This window comes from Pelophylax lessonae (assembly GCF_965119305.1).
Source record: "Pelophylax lessonae genome assembly, chromosome: 10".
Taxonomy (NCBI): Eukaryota; Metazoa; Chordata; class Amphibia; order Anura; family Ranidae; genus Pelophylax; species Pelophylax lessonae.
The window spans coordinates 108,098,871-108,126,818 of NC_138777.1; the positions used below are offsets into that span (position 1 = coordinate 108,098,871).

General features: G+C 43.3%; 1 protein-coding gene across 1 annotated transcript in view; it reads right to left on the reverse strand.

The window, feature by feature from the left end:
• The window catches only part of NOD2 (nucleotide binding oligomerization domain containing 2), a gene marked incomplete at its 3' end in the record, with an annotated part of 121,443 nt that overhangs the window by 4,788 nt on the left and 88,707 nt on the right, over positions 1-27,948 (reverse strand). Inside the window, exons 9-10 of the mRNA XM_082269707.1 lie at positions 24,453-24,536; positions 391-474 (exon numbers count right to left, since the gene is read on the reverse strand). Of these exons, the coding sequence (XP_082125833.1) occupies positions 391-474; positions 24,453-24,536 (168 nt within the window). The remainder of the gene's footprint in view (positions 1-390; positions 475-24,452; positions 24,537-27,948) is intronic.

Sequence of the window (27,948 nt, forward strand, 5' to 3'; positions counted from 1 at the left end):
CGCAGCGGACCTTTCACACGGAGCGGCCGTGTGAAAGGAGCCAAAGTCTGTTGATTCCCAATCCATACTAAACAGCGTGGATGGCAGAATCTCCCACGCCAGTTATTGTTTTGTGACAGACAGACAGACAGAACCTGCGGCTAACAGCATACAGATGCAGCTGCGGTTTTGCCAACAATTTTCTGCCTGGCTTCTTCAAATTTAAGATAAAAGGATGTATAGAAGGAGAGTGCCTTCAGGGCCACCCACAGCTTAAATTTCAGCAACCTTATCAGGACTAAGCATGGCCAGCTTACAATGATAACCCAGGCTTTATCTTTCTACTACTTGACACTTAATTTATTGTATATGTAACATATATTATCTAAAATTGAGCAGCTTGGTATTTACCAGATTTCAGTGATAGTGTTGTTATATTTCAAAGCTTCAGCGAATGCAGACACGCCATTTTTACTGAAATTGTTGTTGGAAATCCTATAAAAAATAATAAAAAACATGAATAAAAAAATAAATAAATAAACGTCCTGGAGGTCAGAAACTGTACACATTCTTTGTTTTAAATTAATCAAATGTGCCTAGTGTTTATAATCAACAGTAATATGGAGACAATTTAAATAGACATCAGGACACCATAACGTATAAATTTCCTTTCACACGGGCAATCCGATTAGGTCCGCCTTTTCGTTTTTCAGACGGACCTGATTGGAAGGTCCATGCATTCCTACGGACTTGTGCTTGTTTACACCCACCTACCTCCAGGTTCAGACTGATCCGCTAAAACAACACGGAAAAGTATCCATTCTACACTATTTAGGCAGATGTGATGGGAGGGTGGTCGGGTGTAAACCGTCAGAGGAGTCTATTTACTCCCAGATGCCCACAGAGTAGAATGCTAGGGACAGGGGGCTAACCAAGTGTCCCCATGGGACTTGTCACCCCCTACAGCGAACCCCTCCTTTCTTCCTGTACAGTCTTCCAAAGTTCACTGCTTTATTTGAATTAGCACAATAAAAGGTACAGAATCTTTCTGCTAGCTTTCTCTGTTTATTTTTCTACGCAGAGCAAATCGTTCAGGAGAAGCCTTGCCTAAAAGCTGCCTACATTCTGCTTCCTCATTCATGCCTTGACTTCAGGCCCACAATCAATTCTGCGTGCTGCTGCTGGTGGGGCTGTCCAGCTGTAACCTCAGAACAGCAAAAGGAACTGTTGGTTCTTTAAAGCCCACTAACTATTCCAAAGCTTCAGCTTGTCAGATGCAAGTATACGTTGGGCACAGAACTTGTAACTGTCTGCTGGGAGAAGGCTATCAGAGCTGGGGCAGAGTGATCAAAATGTATTGTTGCCCACTTGTAAGGATTTCCAACACAGGCTGAGGAAGGATCCCCAGAAGAGGCTTAACAGGACGCTGAACCAAAAGTCAGATGCACTTCTCAATGCCGCTGGGGATGGGCAATGGCCAGGTCACTGGATCCCTGGAAGAAAGAGGCAGGACCCCTGCTAAAGAGGAGCAGAAAGCCTAAGTGCCCCTACTCCCCATCAGAGACCCACAGTTCCAGAACATAGCCAAGTGGTAAACAGTAGGGATGATCGAACATTTCGGGTCGACCATCGGTTCGACCCGAACATTGACTGTTCGAAATTCGGCCGAATTCCGAACTTTTTGCGGAAAAAGTTCGGAATTCAGCAACCAGAACTGCCCAAAATGCAATGGGACAGGAACTGGGCTTTAAAAGCCCTTGATTGGACCAGAAACATCAGTAAAAGCCAATTGAGGGGGCAGGAGGATGCTAGGAATGTGATTGGAGTGACTAGGGGGTCCAGAGGCCAATCAGTAGTGAATACGCCCCCCAGTATATAACATAGCCCCACCAAATCTCTAGCACTGTAATACAGGGGCTGTGGAAGAGAGTGAAAGCAGTTCTGTTACTCCTGCTGCAAAAGTGTCATTTAGCAATTATTAGTGCGAGGAAAGGGATATCTAGTGTAGTTAGGGTACTATATACCACTATAGTTAGATTCAATAATCTAGATTCTGTAGGGAAAGTGTTAAGTGTCAGGGTGACCGTAGTGTAGTGTAGGGTGAACTGACTCTGACTGCTATGCCAGGGTGACCAAACTCTTCCATGTCAGGGTGACCGCCATAAGAAAAAGATCATTTTTCTTAGAATTAATAGTTGAGCAGGGATGGGGCTCCGCTCCTGTCACACCTGGGTGTTTTTGTTTCAGGCGTTTATTGGGCTTTTTTGTGGATGTCTTTGGAGGCAGGCATGACATCTGAACTTCTGTGTAGGGGTATATATACACACACACATATATGTATATATACACATACACACATATAGGTGTGATAGGAGCGGAACCCCATCCCTGCAAATAATTTCATTAGCGCAGGGATGGGGTTCCGCTACTTTCACACCTATATGTGTGTATGTGTGTATATATATATATATATATATATATATATATATGTGTGTGTGTGTGTGTGTGTGTGTGTGTGTATATACCCCTATACAGAAGTTCAGATGTTATGCCTGCCTCCCAAGACACCCAAAAAATGCCCAATAAACGCCTGCAACAAAAACGCCCAGGTGTGTTGTTGCAGGGGTTTATTGGGTATTTTTTTGTGCATCTTTGGAGGCAGGCATAACATCTGAACTTCTGTATAGGGGTATATATATACACACACACATATATGTATATATACACATACACACATATAGGTGTGATAGGAGCGGAACCCCATCCCTGCAAATAATTTCATTAGCGCAGGGATGGGGTTCCGCTACTTTCACACCTATATGTGTATATATATATATATATATATATATATATGTGTGTGTGTGTGTGTATATATACCCCTATACAGAAGTTCAGATGTCATGCCTGCCTCCAAAGACGCCCAAAAAATGCCCAATAAACGCCTGAAACAAAAACGCCCAGGTGTGAAAGTAGTGGAACCCCATCCCTGCGCTAATAAAAATTCTAAGAAAAATTATCTTTTATTCTGGTTCTGGACATGCTACAGAGCTGAAACTTCGCATGTACACCTTTTAAACCCCCCAGACACTAAATCCAAAGAAATCTCATTTTTTTTTTCAATAATTTTTTCAATAATTGGCTCTCTATCAAAAACGACAATTTTTAAGAACTTTTTTTGTGTGATTAATAGTCCCTGGGGCATGACCCAGAACCCTAGGCACTTTTTAGGGGCATTTATTGGGTTTTAGGGCTTCAAAATGATGTTTTTTGATTACCGAAGTTCGGGTCCCATTGATTTCAATGGGGTTCTGGAATCCGGACCCGAACTTTCGGGAAGTTCGGTTGTTCTGGTCGAACCAAACTTTTCAAAAGTTCGATCATCCCTAGTAAACAGCATTAGGAAAGTGGCTTTTACTCTTGCAACTCTTCAGGACCAAGCATCCCTCACTGGGCAAGAATCAGGACCTACTTCTGTACTTAGTGAGTGCAATATAGGGGATGGAAAGGCACCTTTATTAGGTTACTTTCCTCAACTAATAGGTTCTTCAGGTTGTCCTCCATCTTTACACATACCTTCCTCCCCTGCTGCTGTTTGGTTATCTACACAATCTGATCATGTGTCTGCAGTTTATCTTAGTTTTTATGCCATCCCAGTCACTGACATTTCCATAACTGTATCTTGTGAGCCAGTTATGACTTCACAGATTCAGGTGGAATGTTGTTAACCACTTCTGGACCATAAGGTTTTCCCCTTAATGACTAGGCGATTCGGCACTGCGTTAGTTTAACTGACGCTGTACCAAAATAAAATTGATGCCTTTTTTTCCCCACAAATAGAGCTTTCTTTTGGTGATATTTGATCACCTCTGCGATTTTTATTGTTTGCGCTATAAACAGAAAAAGAGCGACAATTCTGAAAAAAAATCAATATTTTTCACTTTCTGCTATATAACATTCCCAATAAAAATTTTTACAAAAAAAAAAAAAAAAGTGTTTACAACGGCAGACCGCCATTCTGTATTCACAGGGAGTGATCGTGGATTCCGGACCCATACATCAAGTTTCCCTGTGGCGAATGGGCATCAGTTACATCTTTTCACGGGGCAGAGCCAGCCTGCCGCAGTATATGTACTGCTGGCGGTCAGCAAGTGATTAAAGAGAAGCATTAACCGGTTGCCGACTGCGCACAGTATATTTACTGCGGCAGTCAGCCCCGGCCAGGCAGAGTGACGTAGATCTACGTCACTCGCCTGTCACTGCTATTAGAGCCAATAGCGGGCGAGCGCGCGCCCGCTGTGGTGCGCGCCCGCCTCGGCTCGTTCAGGGAGGAGTGCGGGCGTGTGACCCGCGGACCCGATGTCCGATCGTCACTCGCCGATCGTCGGTACAGCGGGAGAAAGGCAGAGCGGCTTATGTAAACAAGCCGCCTGTCATTCTCCCCTGTGTAAAAATGAAAATCAGACGGTTCTACTATGTAGAACCGTTGATCTTTGTTTTTACACCAATAGCATTGTCCCACTACAGTTAGAATCATGCCCCTAGGACACACTTAACCCCTCCCTGTCCAATACAGTTAACCCCTTCCCTGCCAGTGTCATTTTTGCAGTAACAGTGCATATATATAGCACTGATTACTGCAGTAATGTCACTGGTACCCCCAAAAGTGTAAAAAATGTCAGTCAAGGGTCCGATCTGTCCGCCGCAATGTCGCAGTACTGCAAAAAAAATCGCAGATCGCGGCCATTACTCGTTAAAAAAAAACCCACCAAAAATGACAAAAATCTTTCCCTTTGTTAGTAAACGCGATAACTTTTGCGCAAACCAATCAAAATACGCTTTTTGCGATTTTTTTTACCAAACATATGTAGCATAAAACAATTTGGCTGCAAATGTTAAAAAATTTTGATTTTTACATTTTTTTTGGGGGGGATTTCATATAAAAAAAAGTGAACAATATTGTTATTTTTGCAAAAATTACGCTCTTTTTTTGTTTATAGCGCATGATCAAAAAATCATGATCAAAAAGTGATCAAATACCACCAAAAGAAAGCTCTGTTTGTGGGAAAAAAAGGACGTGAAATTTGTTTAGGTACAGCACGACCGCGCAATTGTCCGTTAAAGTCACGCAGTAAAAAATCGCAAAAAACCCCCTGGTCAGGAAGGGGGTAAAATCTTCCAGGGCTTAAGTGGTTAACTTTGCTTTTTTGTGTTTTATTTTATCTATCAATTGGTGTTATAAAGAAAAAAATCAGGGTGATCATGTAGATATTCAGAATGATTTTGATTAGAAAGAAAGGCTGAGCCCAGACGTAGAGTGAAGATGTTCTGTGGCTGGAACATTTGCTAGTTGGTTATAGGCTTTCATTCAACCTATGCAAGTGTGATGGGTGAAAACAGGCCCGACCTTCATTTCAGTTCTTTTTTAGCATGTGGACAATGTCCATGAGGCTTATAAGCCTTACAGGTCATTGACATTGTTCCATTATGATTTATCTACAGACCAAAACTGGCAGTCTACCCACCTATTAAATGGGGATCTAAGTACTGTTTATTGGTCTTTGGCTGAATTTGATGACTCCCCAGCGAACACATATTCATTGTTTTAGATTTACCTTTTTTCCTTCAATGCATCTTAGGGCTCTTTCACACAGGTGGACCGTTCAGATCCGCCTGTCAGTTTTTTTTTGGCGGATCAGAACGGTCCCCCCATGCATCTCTATGGGGCATCGGATGTCAGCGGACATGTCTCCGCTGACATCCGATCAGTCAAATCTGGACGGAGGGAAACCCTATTTTCCATCCATCCAGCGGATTGGATTGGATGAGAACGGACCGACGGTGTGTTCCCATCCGATTCCCCCATAGAGATGTATGGGGAACTGACAGCTGTGTCCCCGCACACAGCTGATCCCCCGCTGAGATAAACGGAGTCTGTCCAACGGACGGACAGTGTGAAAGAGCCCTTAGTGTCAATCTCCCCAAACATGCAAATATAGACATGAAGGTTATTGTTACTATCAGCAATCTAATCTATAGGCCCCTGTGCCTGGGGAGAAGCTTTTTCTGGAACGCATGATCAGCAGTGAGTTTTAAAAAATGCTCCCATGGCTAAACAACTTCCCAAATGGATCAGGCTCATGCTCATTGGTTTTGATTTTGGTTTTTACTTGCCCAACTATTTGGGTCAGGATTGTTTCGAACTAATGATGTATATTTTGTGACTGCTTTACCAAGCAAAGATATTAGTGAAAACAAGGTAATTAGGGAAGGGAGTTTTGCCTTTCACAGCTAGGGCTAATACCCAAGCAGAGTCTAATGAATAAAGAATTATTCACCATCCCTGACTTACAATGGGGTTATCTCTTAATGACCTAATCAATGATGGTATAGCATCAGTTTATATTGTTACTTTTTAGCAGGCAATGGCCATCATTAGAGCCTTTGGTCAGGGAACCCTCTTGGCCTAATCAGACATAGAACCATTTTTGATAAATATCTTTCAATAGGTTGCCCGTGTTTTGAATCATTTTCCTCCTTTTTTGAATGGATGAACACCCGAAAGGGGCCATGGTGCATTATAAAGACGATTTCCTGTATATAGGGACTGCTAATTCGGGCCATTTCTCAAAGTTATTCAAGGTTTTTCAGCAGTTGATGAGGCACATTGGTGTTTCTTTTGCTGCAATAGAAAGGTTTCTCCATGTCCAACATAGGATTTTTTGGGAATCTCAAGTGCTACAGTTAAGATGGAATTTAGTTATTGATCAACTTAGGAGTCTTCTACAACTCATAATATACAGTATATAAGTATTACAGGAGATACAGTCAACACTAAGGTTACTGGCATTTTCTTCCGGAATGATGTCTATGGGAAGAGTTTTTCCAGAAGGGTTGGCTTTGTATTTGCAGGGTTAAATTCCCTATTCACATATACAGTTAGGTCCATGTATATTTGGACACAGGCACCATTTTCATAATTTTGGCTCTGTATGCCACCAGAATAAAATTAAAATGAAACAATCCAAATGAATTTGAAGTGCAGACTTTCAGCTTTAACTCAAGGGGTTGAACAAAACTATCAAGTACAAATTTTAGGTATTGCAACAATTTTTATACATAGTCCCCTCATTTTCAGGAGCTCAAATGTAATTGGACAAATATATATAATTATAAATAAAATGTAATGACAATGACTGCCTGAAGTCTGGAACCCATGGACATTGCAAAAGACTGGGTTTCCTCCTTTCTGATGCTTTGCCAGGCTCTAACTGCAGCTGTATTCAGTTATTCTTTGTTTGTGGGTCTTTCTGCCTTTAGTTTTGCCTTCAGCAAGTGAAATGCATGCTCAATTGGGTCTACATCAGGTGATTAATGAGCTCATCAGTGCAAAACTGTTGTTTTGGCCACTCCTAATGTCGCTGCTATCTCTCTGATGGATTTGTTTCAGTTTTGAAGCCTTAAGCTGGATACACACTATCCAACTTTTGTGGTTAGATTTCCTTCAGAGCCGGTTCACATAGGCGCGACCCGACTTGCCGGGGCGAACTGTGACCGTGCATGCCTCGGATCGGCATGCATGGACTTCATATCATTGAAGTCAATGCAGGTCGCTCCAGGTCGCCCAAAAGTAGCTCAGGACCCTTTTTCTATGTCGGAGCGACTTGTGTCGCTCCTATTAGAACGGGTCCTGTGCTAATCTATGGCAGGCGACCCGCGGCGACTTGTCAGGTGACCAGGTCGCCTGACAAGTCGCCCCAGTGTGAACCGGCTCAAAGATTTACCTTTTCTATGTAGTGCAAGGGCCTGCCAGATTGCATACAAATTGAAAGTGTTTAGGTTTGACCTCATATTATATGGTTTTGGTAAGTGTAAAGGAAAAAGTCTTCAGAAAATCTTATAGTGTGTATGGCCGATTACAATGGCCTGTTTCACTTGCATGGACAGCTCCTTTGAACGCATGATGTAGGTTCACAGCAATAGATTCCAAATGCAAATACCACACTTAGAATCAACTTCAGGCCTTTTACCTGCTTAATTGATGAAGAAATAATGGAGTAGCCCGCACATGGCCATGTAAAAGCTTTTGAATCAATTGTCCATATTTACATACCCTCAAATTAAACCTGAGAGTGTACACTTTCAGTTCATATCTATTACATAACTATAGTTTGAATATGTTATGGTAAATACCTGAAAAAATGAAAATTGTAACTGTATTCAAATATACAGTATATGGACCTAACTGTACATTTATCTTGGGAAATTAGAGATGATTTACTAGATTGGCATAGTTTATTTTTTATCCAAGAATAACGGTAAGTCAATTTGCAAGGAAAATTTCCTTTGAATACTGATTTTAAATGTTACACATGCATACTGCAGGCTCTATAAGTGTTGGTGCCTGTTGTAATGTTTACTGGTGGGCTGGTCCCTGGCTAGATTTCTGGAGAGATAATGATTTAACCCCTTCAATACCGAGTCATTGTAAAATGACGTCGGCAACATTCCTTTAGTGATCCGAGCCGCCGTCATATGACGTCGGCCCGTTCTAGCTGCCAGTGCGCGCCCCCGGCGGCGCGCAGCGGCGCGATCAGGGATGAGGCTCGTCCCTCGGACATAGCCCATCCCTGATCAAGGTAAACAGCCAATAGAAATTGGCTGTTTACCAGGTGATCGGCTGTGTCAATCACAGCCGATCACATGAGCGGCTCCAGCGCGAGCAGCTCGTTCCTTCCTTAATGCGCCCCCCCCGGGGGCACGCAACGCGGCGATCGGGGACGAGGCTCGTCCCTCGGACAGAGCCCATCCCCGATCTAGGTAAAGAGCCAATGAAATTGGCTCTTTACCACGTGACCGGCTGTGTCCAATCACAGCCGGTCACAAATGTCATCAGAGAACACGGTAACTAGCTGTCACCGTGTTCTCCTCCTCACACACTGATCCTGTGTGAGGAGGAGATTGTGGTAACAGCTAGTTACCAAGTACAGTGCACCCCAACCACACTGATTGCCCCCCCCCCAATAAAAAGCACCTGTCACTAGCCCATCAAAGTACCCGAGTACCTGTCACCAGCCCATCAGGTACTCTGATGACAGGTACTCGGGTACTCTGATGGGCTGATGACAGGTACTCTGATGGGCTGGTGACAGGTACTCGGGAACTCTGATGATGGGTACTCGGGTACTCTGATGACAGGTACTCGGGTACTCTGATGACAGGTACTCGGGTACTCTGATGACAGGTACTCGGGTACTCTGATGATAGGTACTCGGGTACTCTGATGACAGGTACTCGGGTACTCTGATGACAGGTACTTGGGTACTCGGGTACTCTGATGACGGGTACTCGGGTACTCTGATGACGGGTACTCGGGTACTCTGATGACGGGTACTCGGGTACTCTGATGACAGGTACTCGGGTACTCTGATGACAGGTACTCTAGTACTTTGAGTACCCGTCACCGGAGTACCCGAGTACCTGTCACCTACCCATCAGAGTACCCGAGTACCTGTCACCTACCCATCAGAGTACCCGAGTACCTGTCACCTACCCATCAGAGTACCCGAGTACCTTCCACCTGCTCATCAGAGTACCTGACACCTGAAGTACCCGAGTACTTGCCACCTGCTCATCAGTACCCATCATTACTCATCAGTACCCATCAGTACCTATCACCTATCAGTACTGATCATCCGTACCCATCAGTACATTATCACCTATCAGTATCAGTACTACTCATCAGTACCTATCACCTGCCCATAAGAGTACCCGAGTACCTGTCACCTGCCTATCGGAGTACTCGAGTACCTGCCACTTGCTCATCAGTACCAGAGTACCTGTCACCTGCCCAGCAAAGTACCCGAGTACCTGTCACCCTTCATACAGCCACCATGTCTAAGTCCAAAAAGGTTTATATACGTCCTCCGTTTAAACCTAAATACCGGTGTTATGGCAGCAGATAGCTGCCATAACCCTGGTATTTTTTTAAACGGTGGACGGTTGGCTTTCCGATAAGGGTGGTCCCAGCGGCGGATTCGCCGCGGGATCACCCTTCCGGGGTGGCGGAAGAGGTGCCCCCCCTCCCGCCGCATTCTGGTCCTTTTCCCCGCTTACCGGACCCGCCGGCAGCGGGGAAAACGATCCGGTCCCAGATCCTCACAGACAGGATGTCGAGTGAGGGCAAGCTTGCCCTCACTCGACTCTATGGTCTTGGAGGACAGGAGCTACGGCAAACGTCGTTGCCTAGCAACCAGTTTAAAGGTCCCTTTTTTTTTTTCATTTTATTTATTTTTTTTATTTTTTCTATCTTTTAGTGTACTTGTGAGATCTGAGGACTTTTTGACCCCAGATCTCACAAAAAAGAGGTCCTGTCGTGCCTTTTTCTATTACAAGTAATGTTTACATTTCTTGTAATAGAAATAAAAATGATCAATTTTTTTTTAAAAAAAACAGTGTAAAAATAAAAAATAATAAATAAAATTAATAGTAAAAAAAAAAAAAAAAAAAAAATTAAAGCGCCCTGTCCCCGCGAGCTCGCGCGCAGAAGCGAACGCATACGGAAAACCCGCCCACATATATATGTAAACAGTGTTCAAACTACACATGTGAGGTATCATCGCGATCGTTAGAGCAAGAGCAATAATTTGAGCCCTAGACCTCCTCTGTAACTCTAAGATAGCAACCTGTAGAAATTTTTAAAGTGTCGCCTATGGGGATTTTTAAGTACCAAAGTTTGTCACCATTCTGTGAGCGTGCGCAATTTTGAAGCATGACATGTTGGGTATCTATTTACTCGGCGTAACATTATCTTTCACATTATGGAAAACAATTGGGCTAACTTTACTGGTTTCTTATTTTTTAATTCAAAAAAGTGAATTTTTTCCCAAAAAATTGCGTTTGGAAGACCGCTGCGCAAATACGGTGTGATAAAAAATATTGCAATAATCTCCATTTTATTCTCTAGGGTCTCTGCTAAAAAAAAATATATAATGTTTTGGGGTTCTAAGTAGTTTTCTAGCAAAAACAACTGATTTTAGCTTGTAAACACCAAATGTCAAAAATAGGCCTAGGCAAGTGGCTAGGATGCATGATGATGCTCCTTGGATGTTGGGCCCCTCTATATGGCTAGGCTGTGAAAAAGTCTCACACATGTGGTATTGCCATACTCAGGAGGAGTGGCAGAATGTATTTTGGGGTGTCATTTTTGCTATGTACATGCTATGTGTTAGGAATATCCTATAAATTGACAACTTTGTGTAAAAAAAAAAAAAAAAAAATTTTATTTTTTTCCCACATTTTCCAAAAACTTGTGGAACAAAATGACATGTTCAAAGGACCCATAATGCCTCATAGAATATACGTTGGAGTGTTTGATTTCCAAAATGGGGTCATTTTGTGGACTTTTCCATTGTATTGGTGCTCTAGGGCCTTGAAAAGTGTGAAAGGTAGTAAGAAAGTTTTATGTGTATTTATGCTCCTAAAACGCCTTATGGTGCTACTTGGACGTGGAGTCTCTTTTTGTGGCCAGGCTGTGTAAAAGTCTCACACATGTGGTATCACCATACTCAGAAGGAGTAGCAGAATGAATTTTGGGGTGTCATTTTTGCTGTGTACATGCTATGTGTTAGAAATAGCTTATAAATTGACAACGTTTTGGGAAAAAAAAGAAAAAAAAAATTTTTCTTCATTTTCCCAAGAATTGTGGGAAAAAATTATAACTTCAAAAAACTCACCATGCCTCTTACTAAATACCTTGGACTGTCTACTTTACAAAAAGGGGTCATTTGGGGGGTATTTGTACTGTCCTGACATTTCAGGGCCTTAAGAAAGGAGATAGGCCATCAGTACATCTGGTGGGATCAATTTTCAGTAATTGGCACCATAGCTTCTAGACTCAATAACTTTCACACAGACTAAATAACACTAATTTGGGTTAATTTTACCAGAGATATGTAGCAGTATAAATTTTGGCCCAAATGTATGAAGAAAAATTTATTTTTTGCAAAATGTTATAATAGAAACTAAAGAAAAGTGTTTTTTTTGCAAAATTTTTGCTCTTTTTTTGCTTATATCACGGAAAAAAAAACCCCAGTTGTGATCAAATACCACCAAAAGAAAGCTCTATTTGTGTGAAAAAAATGATAAAAATTTTGTTTGGTTACAGTGTAGCATGACTGAGCAATTGTCATTCAAAGTGTGAGAGTGCTGAAAGCTGAAAATTGGTCTGGGCAGGAAGGGTGTCTAACTGCTCTGTATGGAAGCGGTTAAACAAAAAAACAAAAAACATTGTTACTGGAACTGTTTCCTGTCATGGTTGCAGTGGTAGTATGGAGCCAGCATTTTTAACAACATGCCTATTCTTCTGCAAACAAATAACGAACACATAATCTATGCAATTATTAGTTTGATCTGTCTACTCCTGTAGTCAGGCTGCTGAAACACTTTGTGCTCCACTGTTTACATTGTAACATTTGGCTCAAGGCAAAACACCTGGCAAGCAAGCATAAGGCATTTTTTGTAGGTTTTATATCTCTAGAATTTTCTACTGCACATAAACTGGCACAAGGAACAGCAGTCAAAGGTCTAAACCAGAGGTCTCAAACTGGTGGCCCACCAGCTGTTGCAGAACTACAATTCCCATGAGGCATTGTAAGGTTGACAGTTACAAGCATGACTCCCAAAGGTAGAAGCATGATGGGACTTGTAGTTCTGCAACAGCTGGAGGGACGCCAGTTTGAGACCCCTGGTCTAAACTGTCCAAAGATTTGGTTCCTCCTTATCAGCAAATCACTTCAAGATGTGATGAGACAGTTATGATATGAAAAAGCCTGTAGCAACTATTTGTTAGCATGGAGTAGGTGGTATGACTATTCAGATGCCTGTGATTTATTTCAATTAGCAGACTCACCAGAATTGATTCTGATTTCTATATTCTGAATTTTTTTATAATTTATATATATTTTATAGTTTTATATATTCAGTTTGGTTTTACTCATGCACATTTCTCCAAAACTTTAGTGTTTCTTTTGTTAGGAAGCTACAAGCTGCCCCAATTTGTTCCTGTGACCATAAAACAGTTCCTCAAAAGAAAAGATTGTTACTCCCCCTAGAAATGTGTTAGGCTCCATTTACGTGATCGGACCGATCAGGTTCAGCTGTCCATTTTTCGTGTGGACCTGATCAGGCTACCCTTTCTCCTCTATTGAAAGGTGGATGTCAGCGGAGATGTGTCCACTGACACCCATCTGTCATCCGATCCGACAAGATCCTCTGAAAACAGGCGGATGGCCAGTGGGTCAAATCAGATCATCCGATCTCCACATAGAGGAGAGCGGAACTCTGACAGGTCTGTCTCTGCACAGTGAGCAGAGATGGACCTGTCACCTGCCTGCTCCGTGGGGATTAACAGAGCGATCCCCGTTGAGTTAGGGGAGTTTGCTGAGCGGATCCGCCCCATAAGAAAGGGGCCTAACTCCCCCGACCGAGGTCATTTATTTTAGTTAAAATGCTCTGTGTTCGGCTTGATGCTATTAAAACAGTTTTTTCTTCAGCATTTGAAACAATTTTGTAAACTGCAGTTTCTCTAGCCTTTTTAGTGCCTTCCACATCTTGGAACTAGTTTGTTGTTTGTGTAAGAAGGATACAGGTTTGTTGCTGGAAAACATGAGGGTAAGAGATAACATTATTAATATATTTTGTGCAAACCAAGAACAGACCGGTTGAGTAAAGGTAAATAGTTAACCCTTCACCTACGTGGTGATAGTTATTGATCCTGTTGCATTGGTATCTAAGTAGTTGGCAGCCAAGTCCCCCTCTCATTTCCAGCACCTGCAGATGGTACTCCTTGTTGTATTTAATTGAATATGGTATTTAAAAAATAATGCTGCAAATGGTCTCATTGACAAGCATATTTCCACCCATTCCTTTATAACTGGAACAGCTACTGAAGCAGCTATCAAGATGATTGGCAGATGGGAGTCTGGTAGATTTTGACCCCTGCTTTCAATATTCTTTAAGTATTTTATTTCCTTTTGGATTCCGCAAGGGTGGCTTGAATCACAGACCACTTATCTATCATATGGGCCCATAGATGGGCTTTAGCAAGAATTTACACAAATAACTTCTCTTTTTCAACTGATGAGCTGCTTGTTTGGTGAAAATAGTAGTAATAAAATTGAATGGGACAACTTAATTAATCATTTGTTTTTTCTCTTCAAAGTGTGGCCTGTACCACACATCATATTTGCAAATAAAAGACCCCTGGACTTGCTGCAAAGAATTGCTATGGGATTTATTTTATCTGCCAGATACTAAGTTGGTTTTACTGAAATTGTCCCTTGTATGATTTGGGCTCCCAGTTGTGGAATTCAGTACATGGATAAGATTAGAAAAAGGGTTGGCAGATTGATGTGTGAATCAATGCCGCCAATTCTTACTGTCATTTTGAGCTGGAAGGGTTTATTCCTGGATTATTTTACAATAATTGTATTAGTTTGTCTGACATTGGTTGTGATATTTTTAATGCTAGACTCCAGTCAATGCTTGAGTGTAATGTTCTGGTACCTTTGGGTACCCTAATTACTCTTTCATAAGTGTATGCGCCCCACCATTCTCTTTTGGTAAGGTGCGCATACACCTTTAAGACTGATGCTGTCATCACTGAGCGCCGGACTGGATGGCTATTTAGATCGCCGGCTCTCACTCACATGTGTTCGTTCAAACTGCTTTGTGCCTTGATGCTAACCTGTCTTGAAGCTCACATGCTTGCAAGCATACTTCGCTGTCGGAACCACGCTGCGCTGATCCCTGTATCCCGCTACCGGATCATCCGCTCTTGCCGAACCTCTCCTCTGCTACATTGCTATTAGTGATAAGTACCCCACAGGGGAAACCTTTATAACCTTTATACTAAAGCTTACACTATCTAGCTCTGCATACTAAGGACTATTACTACATCTGCATTATCTAAGATTGCTAGCTCTTGAGCCTACTACCACCTGTTCTTGCACTGGGTTGATCTCTCTTGTATGTCCACCTGCTACTCTGTCATCTACTACCATACATGATTGCTAAACCTATCTGCATCCCATCTGCTACTATCTTACTTTCAAGAACATTTCCTTTCAAGTGTCTGTCATCTACCATCTCTACCCAACCTGTCTCTTCAGCCTATCATCACTGTGTTACTATATACATAAGTCACTCTAGGAAACATCTTATTGAGTGTGTGTATTTACTTGCTGAATTGAGATCATCCACACATGATGAGTCATTGAGAGTTGGGATTGGTGTCTCAGCGTTTCTCTACATGACTACTGAAGTGGAATATTTCTGCAGCTGAAAATCCACATCATACGTAAAACGCAGGAGCGTTACAGATTGAACGAACCACAAATGGATTCAGCAGAAATAACCACTCAGATGACACAATTAAAACAGCAAGTACCTGCGTTAATACACGCACTTGCTGAATTAAAAGAAGACAATCAGGCTCTGTCGCAGCAGGTAATTAGACTGACACAACTTACCACTGCTCAGTCCCCTGAACCCAAAATAAATCCTCCTTTGGTATTTACAGGCGATCGCAAAAAATTTCGCGAATTTAAAAACGCATGTGAGTTACTTTTCTTGCTAAAACCCCGTACCTACCTTACTGATCACATTAAGGTTTGTACTATTATTTCTTACCTAACAGGCGATCCTCGGGCCTGGGCAGACTCTCTTTTTGAGAAAAGCGACCAGCTTCTCAACTCCTATGCCTTGTTCCTAGCAGAACTCACTAGCCTATATGATGATCCCAATAGGCAGAGTACTGCCGATCTTCAATTAAGATCCTTGAAACAAGGTGGGAGACCTGTAGAAGACTTTGTCGCAGAATTCAAGAGATGGACCCTTGATTCAGAATGGAATGATGCATCTCTGAAATCCCAATTTAGGCTTGGCCTATCAGAGGCCGTTAAAGACGAGCTCGCCCGAGCGGATCTGCCAAAAACCCTGGATGCATTGATACAACTCAGTATCACCATAGATAGAAGACTACGAGAAAGAAAGGCTGAGAAAATGGGAATGCCATTATCCAGTTCTTCTCGGATTTCGGCCGTTGACCCCGTTCCTATGGAGGTAGGAACCATACGCCCACCTCTATCAACTATGGAAAGAGCCAGAAGACGATCTGGTAATCTCTGCTTGTACTGTGCATCCCCGGATCACAAGATAAACGTCTGTCCCCTAGTCTACAAAAAGAAGGGTGAGTGTTCACATGTCCTCCTAGGGGGATTGACAACTTCAATCACTAACCCTTACCTTTCTGTTTGCTTAACATTACAGTGGGACCAGAACAGGATTACTACTAAGGCCATGATTGACACAGGATCTTGTGGAAATTATATTGACATACGTTTTGCTGCTTTAAATAAAGTTCCTATTATTTCTAAACTTAAACCTGTCTCAGTGAGTCTTATTAACGGTGTTCCTTTATCCTCTGGTCCGATCACTGATCAGACACAGGCACTCCTAGTCACTACTAACGGGTCTCATATGGAGACCACTACCTTCGATCTAATACCTTCACCCCACTTTCCCATTGTTTTGGGACTTCCCTGGTTGCACACACATCAACCAACCATAGATTGGAAGGAACGGACCCTGACCTTCCTCTCTTGCTATTGCGAGGGTACGTGTAACCTCCCGTCTTTCGGGAAGATCCTGTCTGTGGTGACAGATGAGATTGCACCACTATGGTATCAGGATCTCTCTGAGGTTTTTCTTGAGAAAAATGCTCAAGCACTACCTCCCCATCGAGACTATGATTGTAGCATTGATCTACTCCCAAATAGCAAATTGCCGTTCGGTCATGTTTATCCTCTTTCACAGGATGAACTTTCCCATCTCAAAGACTATTTGGATGAGAATTTGGAAAAAGGTTTTATTAGACCTTCCACTTCTTCCACAGCAGCAGGACTCTTTTTTGTCCGCAATAAGGACTCAAGTCTCAGGCCTATCATCGACTATAGGCAATTGAATGCTATTACAATAAAAGATCGCTATCCTCTACCGCTTATCCCTGAGCTCATTGAGCAGGTGCGTGGAGCTACCTATTTTTCAAAATTGGACCTGAAAGGAGCATACAATCTCATTCGAATCCGTGATGGACACGAGTGGAAGACTGCATTCAGAACCAGATACGGATTGTTTGAATATCTTGTAATGCCATTCGGGCTATGCAACGCCCCTGCAGTTTTTCAACAATTTATAAACGATATTTTCAGAGACTTACTAGATGTCTGTGTTGTGCTATATCTGGACGATATACTTATATATTCACGATCCCTGTCTGAACACATAAGACATGTAAGACTAGTATTATCGAGATTGCTTGCACACAACCTTTATGTGAAACTGAAAAAATGCTTGTTTCATAAAGAAGAGGTACTGTTTCTAGGCTACATCATATCCAAAACAGGAATCGAGATGGACATGAGTAAGATATCCTGCATTCAGGATTGGCCTACACCAACCACACGCAAGGCGCTACAGCGATTCCTTGGATTTTCGAATTTCTACAGGAAGTTCATTAGAAACTTCTCTGCCATTGTGAGACCCCTCACACAGCTCACTAGCATTAAAAAAACATTCAAATGGTCAGATGAAGCAAATAAAGCTTTTCACCTGTTAAAGACAAGGTTTACTTCTGCTCCCATACTACGCCATCCAGACCCATCCCTCCAATACATTCTGGAAGTAGATGCGTCAAACATGGCAGTAGGAGCAATACTCTCCCAACGACCAACTCACACTTCACCACTTCATCCAGTCGCCTTTTTTTCTAAATCCCTAAGCAGTCCAGAGATAAATTACCCCGTGGGTGAAAAGGAACTGCTTGCTATAAAATTGGCTCTGGAGAATTGGCGACATCTACTCGAAGGCACCCAATTACCAATACTTATATACACGGACCATAAAAATCTCCAATATCTTCAGACTAACAAAACTCTCTCGCACCGACAGGTACGATGGTCACTATTCTTTCTAAGGTTTAACTTCCTAGTGACCTACACACCTGCAGATAAGAACAAAAAGGCGGATGCACTATCACGACTAACTGAAGAAAACTACTTCGAAATCCCTTCCGTTCCTATAATACCTCACAAACGCATTATTGGAGTTGTCCGTTCCTTGAAGGAAGAGGTTTTGCATGGTATAAGTTTGGATTCACCCCCACCACAACTAAATACTGATGCAGAAGGCTTCCTCTACTACAACGACAAACTTTACATACCACCTACCATACGCACCAAGATCTTGGAATTATCGCATGATGTGCCTATGGCAGGACATATGGGTATGACAAAGACTCTTAATCTGATTACCAGGCAATTCTGGTGGCCTGACATGAAAACATCTATACAAAAATTCGTCTCTTCATGCAATGTCTGTGCCAGGTCCAAAATTGACACTACGAGACCATCCGGTCTACTATGCAGTCTACCAATACCCCAAACTCCATGGGAAGTTGTGTCCTTGGACTTTATAGTGGAATTGCCTCCTTCCAAAGGATTTAATACCATCTTAGTGTCAGTGGACCATCTGACAAAAATGGCACATTTCATTGCTATTCGCAGACTACCTTCGTCCAAACAAACGGCAGAACTCCTGATGAAACATGTCTTTAAGTTACATGGTATCCCAAAAACTCTTCTGTCTGACCGTGGATCACAATTTATTTCCAAGTTCTGGCAAGAACTATGTCACATACTACGGATCGAGCGGAAGCTCACTTCTCCTTACCATCCGCAGACCAACGGACAGACTGAAAGAGTCAACCAATGCATCGAGCAATATTTACGTTGTTACACTTCTTACCAACAGGATGATTGGGTGGATCTTCTCCCTCTGGCAGAATTTGCCTACAACAACGCAACCCACAGTACGACCAAGCAGAGTCCGTTCTACTTGAACTATGGGTTTCATCCCTCTATTCTTCCACCACGCATCCTTCCTTCAAATAACCCAGTAGCTTCAGACTATCTTACCCAAATAAAGGACTCTCTGGGTTTGCTTAATACTACCATTGCACACGCTCATAGTCAACAAAAGAAGTACTATGATCTTCGCAGAAGACCTTCTCCTCAGTACGATATCGGGGACCTCGTTTGGCTCTCAACAAAAAATTTAAGACTGAAAATCCCTAGCAAAAAGCTTGGACCTCTGTTCTTGGGACCTTTCCCAATCAAGAAACTTATTGGAAAAGCTGCAGTACAGCTTACATTGCCAATAGACCTCAAAATACATCCCATTTTCCATGTGTCGCTACTGAAGCCCCATGTTCCTGACCAAGGAATAAGGCCTACTATCCCACCTCCTCCTCCTGTACAAGTTGAAGGTGGAGAAGAATATGAGATAAAAGAGATTCTGGATTCTCGTATCCACAGAGGAAGACTTCAGTACTTGGTTCGATGGAAGAACTATGGGCCCCAAGACGACACCTGGCTAAACACCTCTGACATACATGCCTCTAGATTAATCTGCAATTTTCATGCGAAGTACCCAGACAAACCAGCTCCAGAGGCCTTCAGGAGCCGGCCTTAAGGGGGGGGTACTGTAATGTTCTGGTACCTTTGGGTACCCTAATTACTCTTTCATAAGTGTATGCGCCCCACCATGCTCTTTTGGTAAGGTGCGCATACACCTTTAAGACTGATGCTGTCATCACTGAGCGCCGGACTGGATGGCTATTTAGATCGCCGGCTCTCACTCACATGTGTTCGTTCAAACTGCTTTGTGCCTTGATGCTAACCTGTCTTGAAGCTCACATGCTTGCAAGCATACTTCGCTGTCGGAACCACGCTGCGCTGATCCCTGTATCCCGCTACCGGATCATCCGCTCTTGCCGAACCTCTCCTCTGCTACATTGCTATTAGTGATAAGTACCCCACAGGGGAAACCTCTATAACCTTTATACTAAAGCTTACACTATCTAGCTCTGCATACTAAGGACTATTACTACATCTGCATTATCTAAGATTGCTAGCTCTTGAGCCTACTACCACCTGTTCTTGCACTGGGTTGATCTCTCTTGTATGTCCACCTGCTACTCTGTCATCTACTACCATACATGATTGCTAAACCTATCTGCATCCCATCTGCTACTATCTTACTTTCAAGAACATTTCCTTTCAAGTGTCTGTCATCTACCATCTCTACCCAACCTGTCTCTTCAGCCTATCATCACTGTGTTACTATATACATAAGTCACTCTAGGAAACATCTTATTGAGTGTGTGTATTTACTTGCTGAATTGAGATCATCCACACATGATGAGTCATTGAGAGTTGGGAATGGTGTCTCAGCGTTTCTCTACATGACTACTGAAGTGGAATATTTCTGCAGCTGAAAATCCACATCATACGTAAAACGCAGGAGCGTTACATTGAGTTGGCCACTGCAGTGAGGGGTGCCAGGTCTTAACCTGGCTGGTGGGGTAATGTTATCCCACAGGTGTGAGTGGACAGTGTTTATGGTGGTACCTGGTTTATGGGACAGTTACTTGGTGCTCATGTCTTGAAAAACTGAGCAGGGGTTTTGTTAAAGTTAGTCTGTATGTTTAATGTTAAAGGTATGGTACAATGAAGGTTAAAGGTTATCATATTTGTTTTAAAACCCAAATAAAGGGGCCGTAAATTTCCACACTTCAGTTTCATGGTTTTCTTTAGTATAATGACTGATGGTGATATTGGGGTGGTTGGTTGTTTGTGGCGTTGTACAGTCCCATGCTAAGGACATGGGGCTAACCACCTAAGCCAACCCCTCGTTCCCTTCCTGTACAGTCTTCCATATTTCACAACTTTAATTAAATGAGCACAGAAAAAGGTACATAATCTTTATGCTTGCTTTCCCTGTTTATTTTTCAGGTCCAGGGACACCTCTCCCCTCCCCAGCTCACAACCTGGTCTCTGATAAGATGGCAGAGAAGACAGCTATTGCCAGAAGTTATAAAGCTGCAAGAGTAGGAGACAAACAGCGCACTCTGACCTCGAGTAATATTGTTTTATTAGAAGACACACAATACACGATTAGACAATTGCACTCACATTTTCCATCTTAACGATAGGCACATCTGCAAGAGCCTTCTCCTCCTCTCCCTCCTGGATGGCTTACGGTAAGCCCAGCAGCTATCTCCGGCTTAGGACACCGCTACAGCCTGCTCTTCCACCCGCTTCTTCCTCCTGTCTCCCCGCCGTGCGTCTGCGTAATGGACCTTAGTGGGTGTAGGAAGGTATGTGAAGGCATTGCCTACGGCCACATCACCCTGAATGCACCCAATCTCGTCTGATCTCGGAAGCTAAACAGGGTCGGGCCTGGTTAGTACCTGGATGGGAGACCGCCTGGGAATACCAGGTGCTGTAGGGCTAAGGAATCCCTTCACAAACCATCCTACACCCCGATAGCTACCGAGTGGAACTTCGGCTGAGGCTCCAGGCGCACTTGCGCAGTTGAGAAAGTCAGTGGACAGGTGCGCAGGCGCACTAAGGTCCTTTGTGCAGACGCTCGGCGGGAAGACAGGAGGAAGAAGCAGGTGGAAGAGTAGGCTGTAGCGGTGTCCTAAGCCGAAGATAGCTGCTGGGCGTACCGTAAGCCATCCAGGAGGGAGAGGAAGAGAAGGCTCTTGCAGATGTGCCTATCATTAAGATGGAAAATGTGAGTGCAAGTGTCTAATCGTGTATTGTGTGTCTTCTAATAAAACGATATTACTCGAGGTTGGCGTGTGCTGTTTGTCTCCTACTCTTGCAGCTTTATTTCTGATCAAGTCCGACACCCAGTGGATTATAGGAGGAGCTGCAACGACCACAAACTTTTACATGCACACCGCAAGCAAGCTGGGACTGTATAGAGGATCAGCGCCCTTTTACTGGTGATATCTCACATATTGTGTGTGGATTGTTGTTTGTTTACTGCCAGAAGTTTTTACTGCTTTGATTCTGGGCAGTTAAAAACAGAAAACAAAAAAATGCTTAGAAACGAAATGTAAAAGTTGATCAAGCAACCAATGGGGATGAATTGTTTTCCTTTATAGGCGCTTTTCCGTGGTCTGATACAACTTTCTGAATCTTCAATCAAACTGTCATCTTCCCTCCCTCCCTTTGTCATGGCTCTAACTTTATTGGGGTAATGTCACCCTACAGGTGTGGGCGGACAGTGTTTATGGTGGTACCTGGCGGTTGGTACAGGTACTTGGTGCTCAAGTCCTGAAAGACTGAGCAGGTAGTTTAGTTAAAGTTTTAATGGTGATATTGATCTGTGTGTTTTATGCTAAATGCATGATACAAGGAAGGTTAAAGGTTATCATATTTGTTTTGAATCCCTAATAAATGGGCAGCAGCCATAATTTTCCACACTTCGGTTTCATGGTTTTCTGATGGTGTTGGTGGGGTGGAATAAGGTGGTTGTTGTGGGGTTGTACAGTCCCATGGGCTCTGTCCATGTCCATACTGCAGAAACTGAGCAGACATAGATATATCATTCGCCTGCTCTGCTACGATCAGCATAGAATCTGTGAGCTAATCCCCTTCTGATTGGAATGGAATTTCCCCATGTGAAAGGAGCCTAACACAGAAAACATTAGCAGTCTCATCCCGTCCAGGTGATGATGTGCTAAATATTACATTGAAATTAATAAAATGCCTCTTTTTTAAAATATTCTAAAAGGATCAAACAGCAAATTACAGAATTACAAATTTAGAGATATGAAGGAAAAATGAATGCTAATTTAGACGGCCATACAAAATAAGATTGGCACGTTCGTAGAAAAATAATTTGTCAGAACATTCTTTCTTGCCATTTCACAGTTAGTTGAGTAGCACATTTTTTTTAACACAAGAGGGGGAAAAGTGTTTTTAGCCAAAAAAAAAAAATCTTAAAGATAAATCTTAGGTATGATCATTATAGTTTTATCATAGTTTAGCTGCAATAACCTGGGGTCACTTGTTCAGCACTGCCACCATTTACAGGATGTCTTTGATCTTTTAAATTAATACAAGGTGCTCTCTGAATGGTTGGGATGGAGTTTATGATGTCACCGCGCTTCCTCTCCACCTCATGCATTAAGAGAACACCTTGTAGTTATTAAGAAAAATTACAAAATATTCTGTGATTGGTGACTAGGAAGATTTCGGCAGCCACAGGGGTCCCTCAGGTATGAGATGCACATAACTAAATTAGTCAAAGCTGGACCAATAAACTGTAAGTATCCAAAAATGATCACACCTAGACTTCAACTTTAAAATAAATTTGGGCTTTAAACTATACATGCAGAGCCTCTGCCCTGTATACTGCCATTGTGGAGTACGGAGCAGTGAAAATGAATAGGCAAATGGACAAGCCAGAAGCATTTTGTCATGGCCACATTAACAAGTGCCAATTGACAGTCCCCCTAAATAATCCTGAGTGACATATGAAAGTATGTTTTTCATGATATTTGATATGTACACAAGAAAAAGACTTACAAATTCAATCAACAGTGTAATAAATATATGTTGGCTAAGATCAAGGGTAGTATCTATTCTTATCAGTGATCCAGTGGGGGGGCTGTGCTGTCATCTGACCTGACCAAGGTTGGGTGGTGGCTATAAAAACCTGCTGGAGTGATGGGGGCTTGGAAGGTTAGTACCGGCTGGAACAGAAACCGGGGCGCCCACAGGCAGTTGGGGCATGGAAGTTATTCCCCCAAGAAGGCTGAAAGAGCCCATTAACTCCTGATTTGAACGTTCTACCTTGTCTGGCCAGGGGCTGGGAAGGCAGAAGGTCCGCTGTGTCTGTGCCCCCTGGGAGTTGTCGCCCTAGGGCTGCTCTTAGTTACACCTAGGTGTGGGACCACACAGTTTGAACAGGCACATGGTCACAGTCACCAAATGTGCTTTCTTTCTACACTCTGCCCTTAATAGGCTGGGCCTTTTGGCTAACATCCGGGGCAATTTTTGTTACCAGGCCTCAGGGCCCGGCCAGTGCACTGACATGCATGGCCACTTTTGTATTCTTTATTTATTTTCTCCCACTGTTTTCAGTTTTGTGTGTGTCCTTGGGCTTGCCCTGACGTCTAGGGGGAGGATGTGTGGCCCTTAGGTTCCTCCCCCCCTTGCCTCTGGGGGGTCTCTCTTCGGGAGAGCCCCTCAACCAAGTATTTGGGGTCAGCTTCGGATGGCCTAGAAGAACGGGGTCTGCCAGGCCTTCTGGCTGGGTAGACCATGTAAACCCTTTGTCCCAGTCAGGAGCCTTTTGCCCCAGGGTATCAGGGTAGAGGTCCTACTCCTTCGGGGGGGGGGGGGGTAGACTAAAAGCACACCCTTAAGTGCACTTTTTAGTGTGTGGTCACATGCACGTTTTTTGTACACAAGTATTTTTTCATTCTAGGTTTTTTGCAAGACTGCAGTCTTAAAAAAAAAAAAAAAAATGAATATATAATATAATTTCATACGCACTTTAAAATTTTTATGGCACGGTTTTCCCTTAGACTGGCTGCTATTAGGATGGCGTCGCTATCTTCAAGTTTGTTTTCATCAAGCCTGCAGAAGACAGTAAACAATGGTCAGCTTTTGCCTAGCACCCATCAGAAATTAGTTTCTATGCTTAGTTCACTGAATGACATACAGTAAAACCTTGGATTGAGAATAACTTGGTTTGAGAGCGCTTTGCAAGACAAGCAAAATTTTTTTTATAAATTTTGACTTGATATACAAGCGATGTCTTGATATACAAGTAGCATCACGTCACAACTGAGTATAAAAGAGAAGAGAGATGCCTCTAAGTGTAGCAATATGGTTACATTTAATGAAGGAACAACATTTAGCAACTCACATGGTTGATGATTAAAACAGGCACATCTAAGTATGAAGGTATCCAGGGTAAAGCTGTTCACATAGACTGTTCTCTGCACTGTCCTCGATGTCATCCCTTCCACACTGCACTCCACGAGTGCTTCAAGCCTCGCTTTCAGATCGTTCTACCGCAGGGTAGTCTTCCAGGTCACGAATGCAGACTGACAGTGGTAAGAGCCGGCGGTGCAGAGGATGATCTATGTGGACACCTTTACCCCTGATGCCTGCATACTTAGATGTGCCTGTTTTAATCATCAACCATGTGAGTAACTAAATGTTGAATCTTCATTAAATGTAACCATATTGCTGCAGAGGTGCCTCTCTTCTCTTTTATACTCTGTAGCTCCTGCTGGATTTTGCTTCTAATCTCCTTGTGGAGGCGCTATTTGTGGATGGACATTTTATGGTTACACAGCCTATCACATAGACTTATGAATAAATGGTTGTGGAATGAATCATCTGAGTTTCCATTATTTCTTATGGGGAAATTTGCTTTGATATAAGAGTGCTTTGGATTCAGAGGCGGACTGGGCCGGGAGGCAGGGAGGCGATTGCCCTCCAGGCCGCTCTGATGCTTTCTAAAAAGGCCACTCGCTCCGCACCGATTCCACCCCTGCAGACAGGCATGACACCCGCCGGCCGCCGCTACATTGTGTTATACTTGCGGAGCATCACTGCTCTGCTGCAACTCTGCAAGTATACTATAATGTAGCGGTGGCTGGCGGGTGTCATGCCTGTCTGCAGGGGTGGAATCGGTGCAGAGCGAGTGGCCTTTTTGACTGGTGAGTCCAGTCACTTCCCTGTCAGGCGGAGTGATCTCCACCCGACAGATGCTTTCTAGTCCCGGCCGAGTGTGATGTCATCCAGAGGCCAGGAGGCGGGAAGAAAGGACGGAGGAGAGTGCTTCTGCAAGGAACTGCGAGGAGCCAGCCCAGTGAAGCCCTGTGGAATAGTGAGTTTTCAGAGGCTGCTCAGGCTGATAATACACCTTACATAAGGCAATGTTATGTCAGTGTTGTAGATGTGTGAAATGGCTCAAGTGATTAACTCATTGAGGCGAGGAGTTAATTTACAATGCTGTTTGTAAAATGCAGCATGGAGGGGGTTAATGTACTGCCAATGGCCACTAATGCATTAGTGACCAGTGACAGTTAATTAACCCCTTTGTGCTGCATTAGTGACAGTGGCACCAGTGTCAGTGTTAACCACTTAAGCCCCGGAGGATTTGGCTGCTAAACAGGGGAGGACTGGCAGCCTTGGGCCTGGGGGGCAAGTCCAGTCAAGTGGCCCATTGAACCACCGAGCTCACCATCTATGCCCACCTGGTTTATAACGGATATTGATGTTATAAAGCAAGACAAATATGATACAATGTGGTAACATAATTTAATGTTAATAGCAACAAAGGAGGTTTAACAAAAATAATGCATCAATGCAGCCTCACCAGTGCCCATCAGTCCAGCCTCATCAGTGCCCATTAATGCAGCCTCACCAGTGCCCATCAGTCCAGCCTCATCAGTGCCCATTAATGCAACCTCACCAGTGCCCATCAGTCCAGCCTCATCAGTGCCCATTAATGCAGCCTCACCTGTGCCCATCAAGGCATCCTGATCATTGCCCATCAATGCAACCTGACCAGTGCCCATCAATGCAACCTGACCAGTGCCCATCAATGCAGCCTGATCAGTGCCCATCAATGCAACCTGACCAGTGCCCATCAATTCAGCCTCACCAGTGTCCATCAATGCAGCCTCTCTAGTGCCCATAAATGCAGCCTCACCAGTGCAGCCTTATCAGTTCCCATCAATGCAGCCTGATCAGTACCCATCAATGCAGCCTCACCAGTGCCCATCAATGCAACCTGATCAGTGTCCATCAGCTCAGCCTCATCAGTGAAAGAAGATTATTGGTGAACCCAACAAAAACTGCGCAAAATGAATGTGATGTATAAATAAATAAACACTACTCATATCTATAAATGTGTTTAGGGTGAAATTGCTTCCACTCTGCGAGCTGCAAAATCAACGTGAATAACGTGACAAATGAAAAAGTGAAAAAATGTGGCGCTCAACAGTTTGATAAAACACAAAGTAAATTATTCCAATGTGCAAATGTTCGTGCAAAAAAACTGTTTCTAGTGTCCAAAAAAAAAAAAAGGGTTAAGCAAACAGTCAATGATGGAAACACAGACTTGATAGGAGTGAATCTCAAAAAAGCCTCCACCTCCACACGATCACCCAGTGAAATGTATAGGTACCGCTTACCAGAACCACTGGACCCCTTAGTTATAGGGGGTCAAACATGCTTATTGATCCATATCAGATCCGACCTTGCACATCCCCCTCTCACACAGGCGAGATAGGAGCCGCCGCTCCACGCCTGCGTTCCTTAGACCCTTAGATTGGGAACGTGAGACCGTAAACTTCCGGGTCTAAGGAACGCAGGCGTGGAGCTGGGTCTCCTATCCACAGCAAACTGAAAATGATCCTTTGATGAGTAATACTGCACCATGAGAGCCTGTTTGTCATTTCTCTCCATCTATGACTTGGTTCTTTAATGCTCCATCGATTTGGCTACACACTGTCGCCTGTGTGAGAGGGGGATGTGCAAGGTCGGATCTGATGTGGATCAATAAGCGTGTTTGACCCCCTATAACTAAGGGGTCCAGTGGTTCTGGTAAGCGGAACCTATACATTTCACTGGGTGATCGTGTGGAGGTGGAGGCTTTTTTGAGATTCACTCCTATCAAGTCTGTGTTTCCATCATTGGCTGTTTGCTTAACCCTTTTTTTTTTTTGGACACTAGAAACTGTTTTTTTGCACGAACGTTTGCACATTGGAATAATTTATTTTGTGTTTTATCAAGCTGTTGAGAGCCACATTTTTTCACTTTTTCAGCCTCATCAGTGTCCACCAGTGCAGCCTCATCAGTTTCCATCCATGCAGCCTCATCAGTGTCCACCAGTCAGTGCAGCCTCATCAGTTTCCATCCATGCAGCCTCATCAGTCCCCATCAACGCAGCACCACCAGTGTCCATCAGTGCAGCCTCATCAGTGCAGCCTGATCATTGCCCATCAATGCAGCCTCACCAGTGCATATA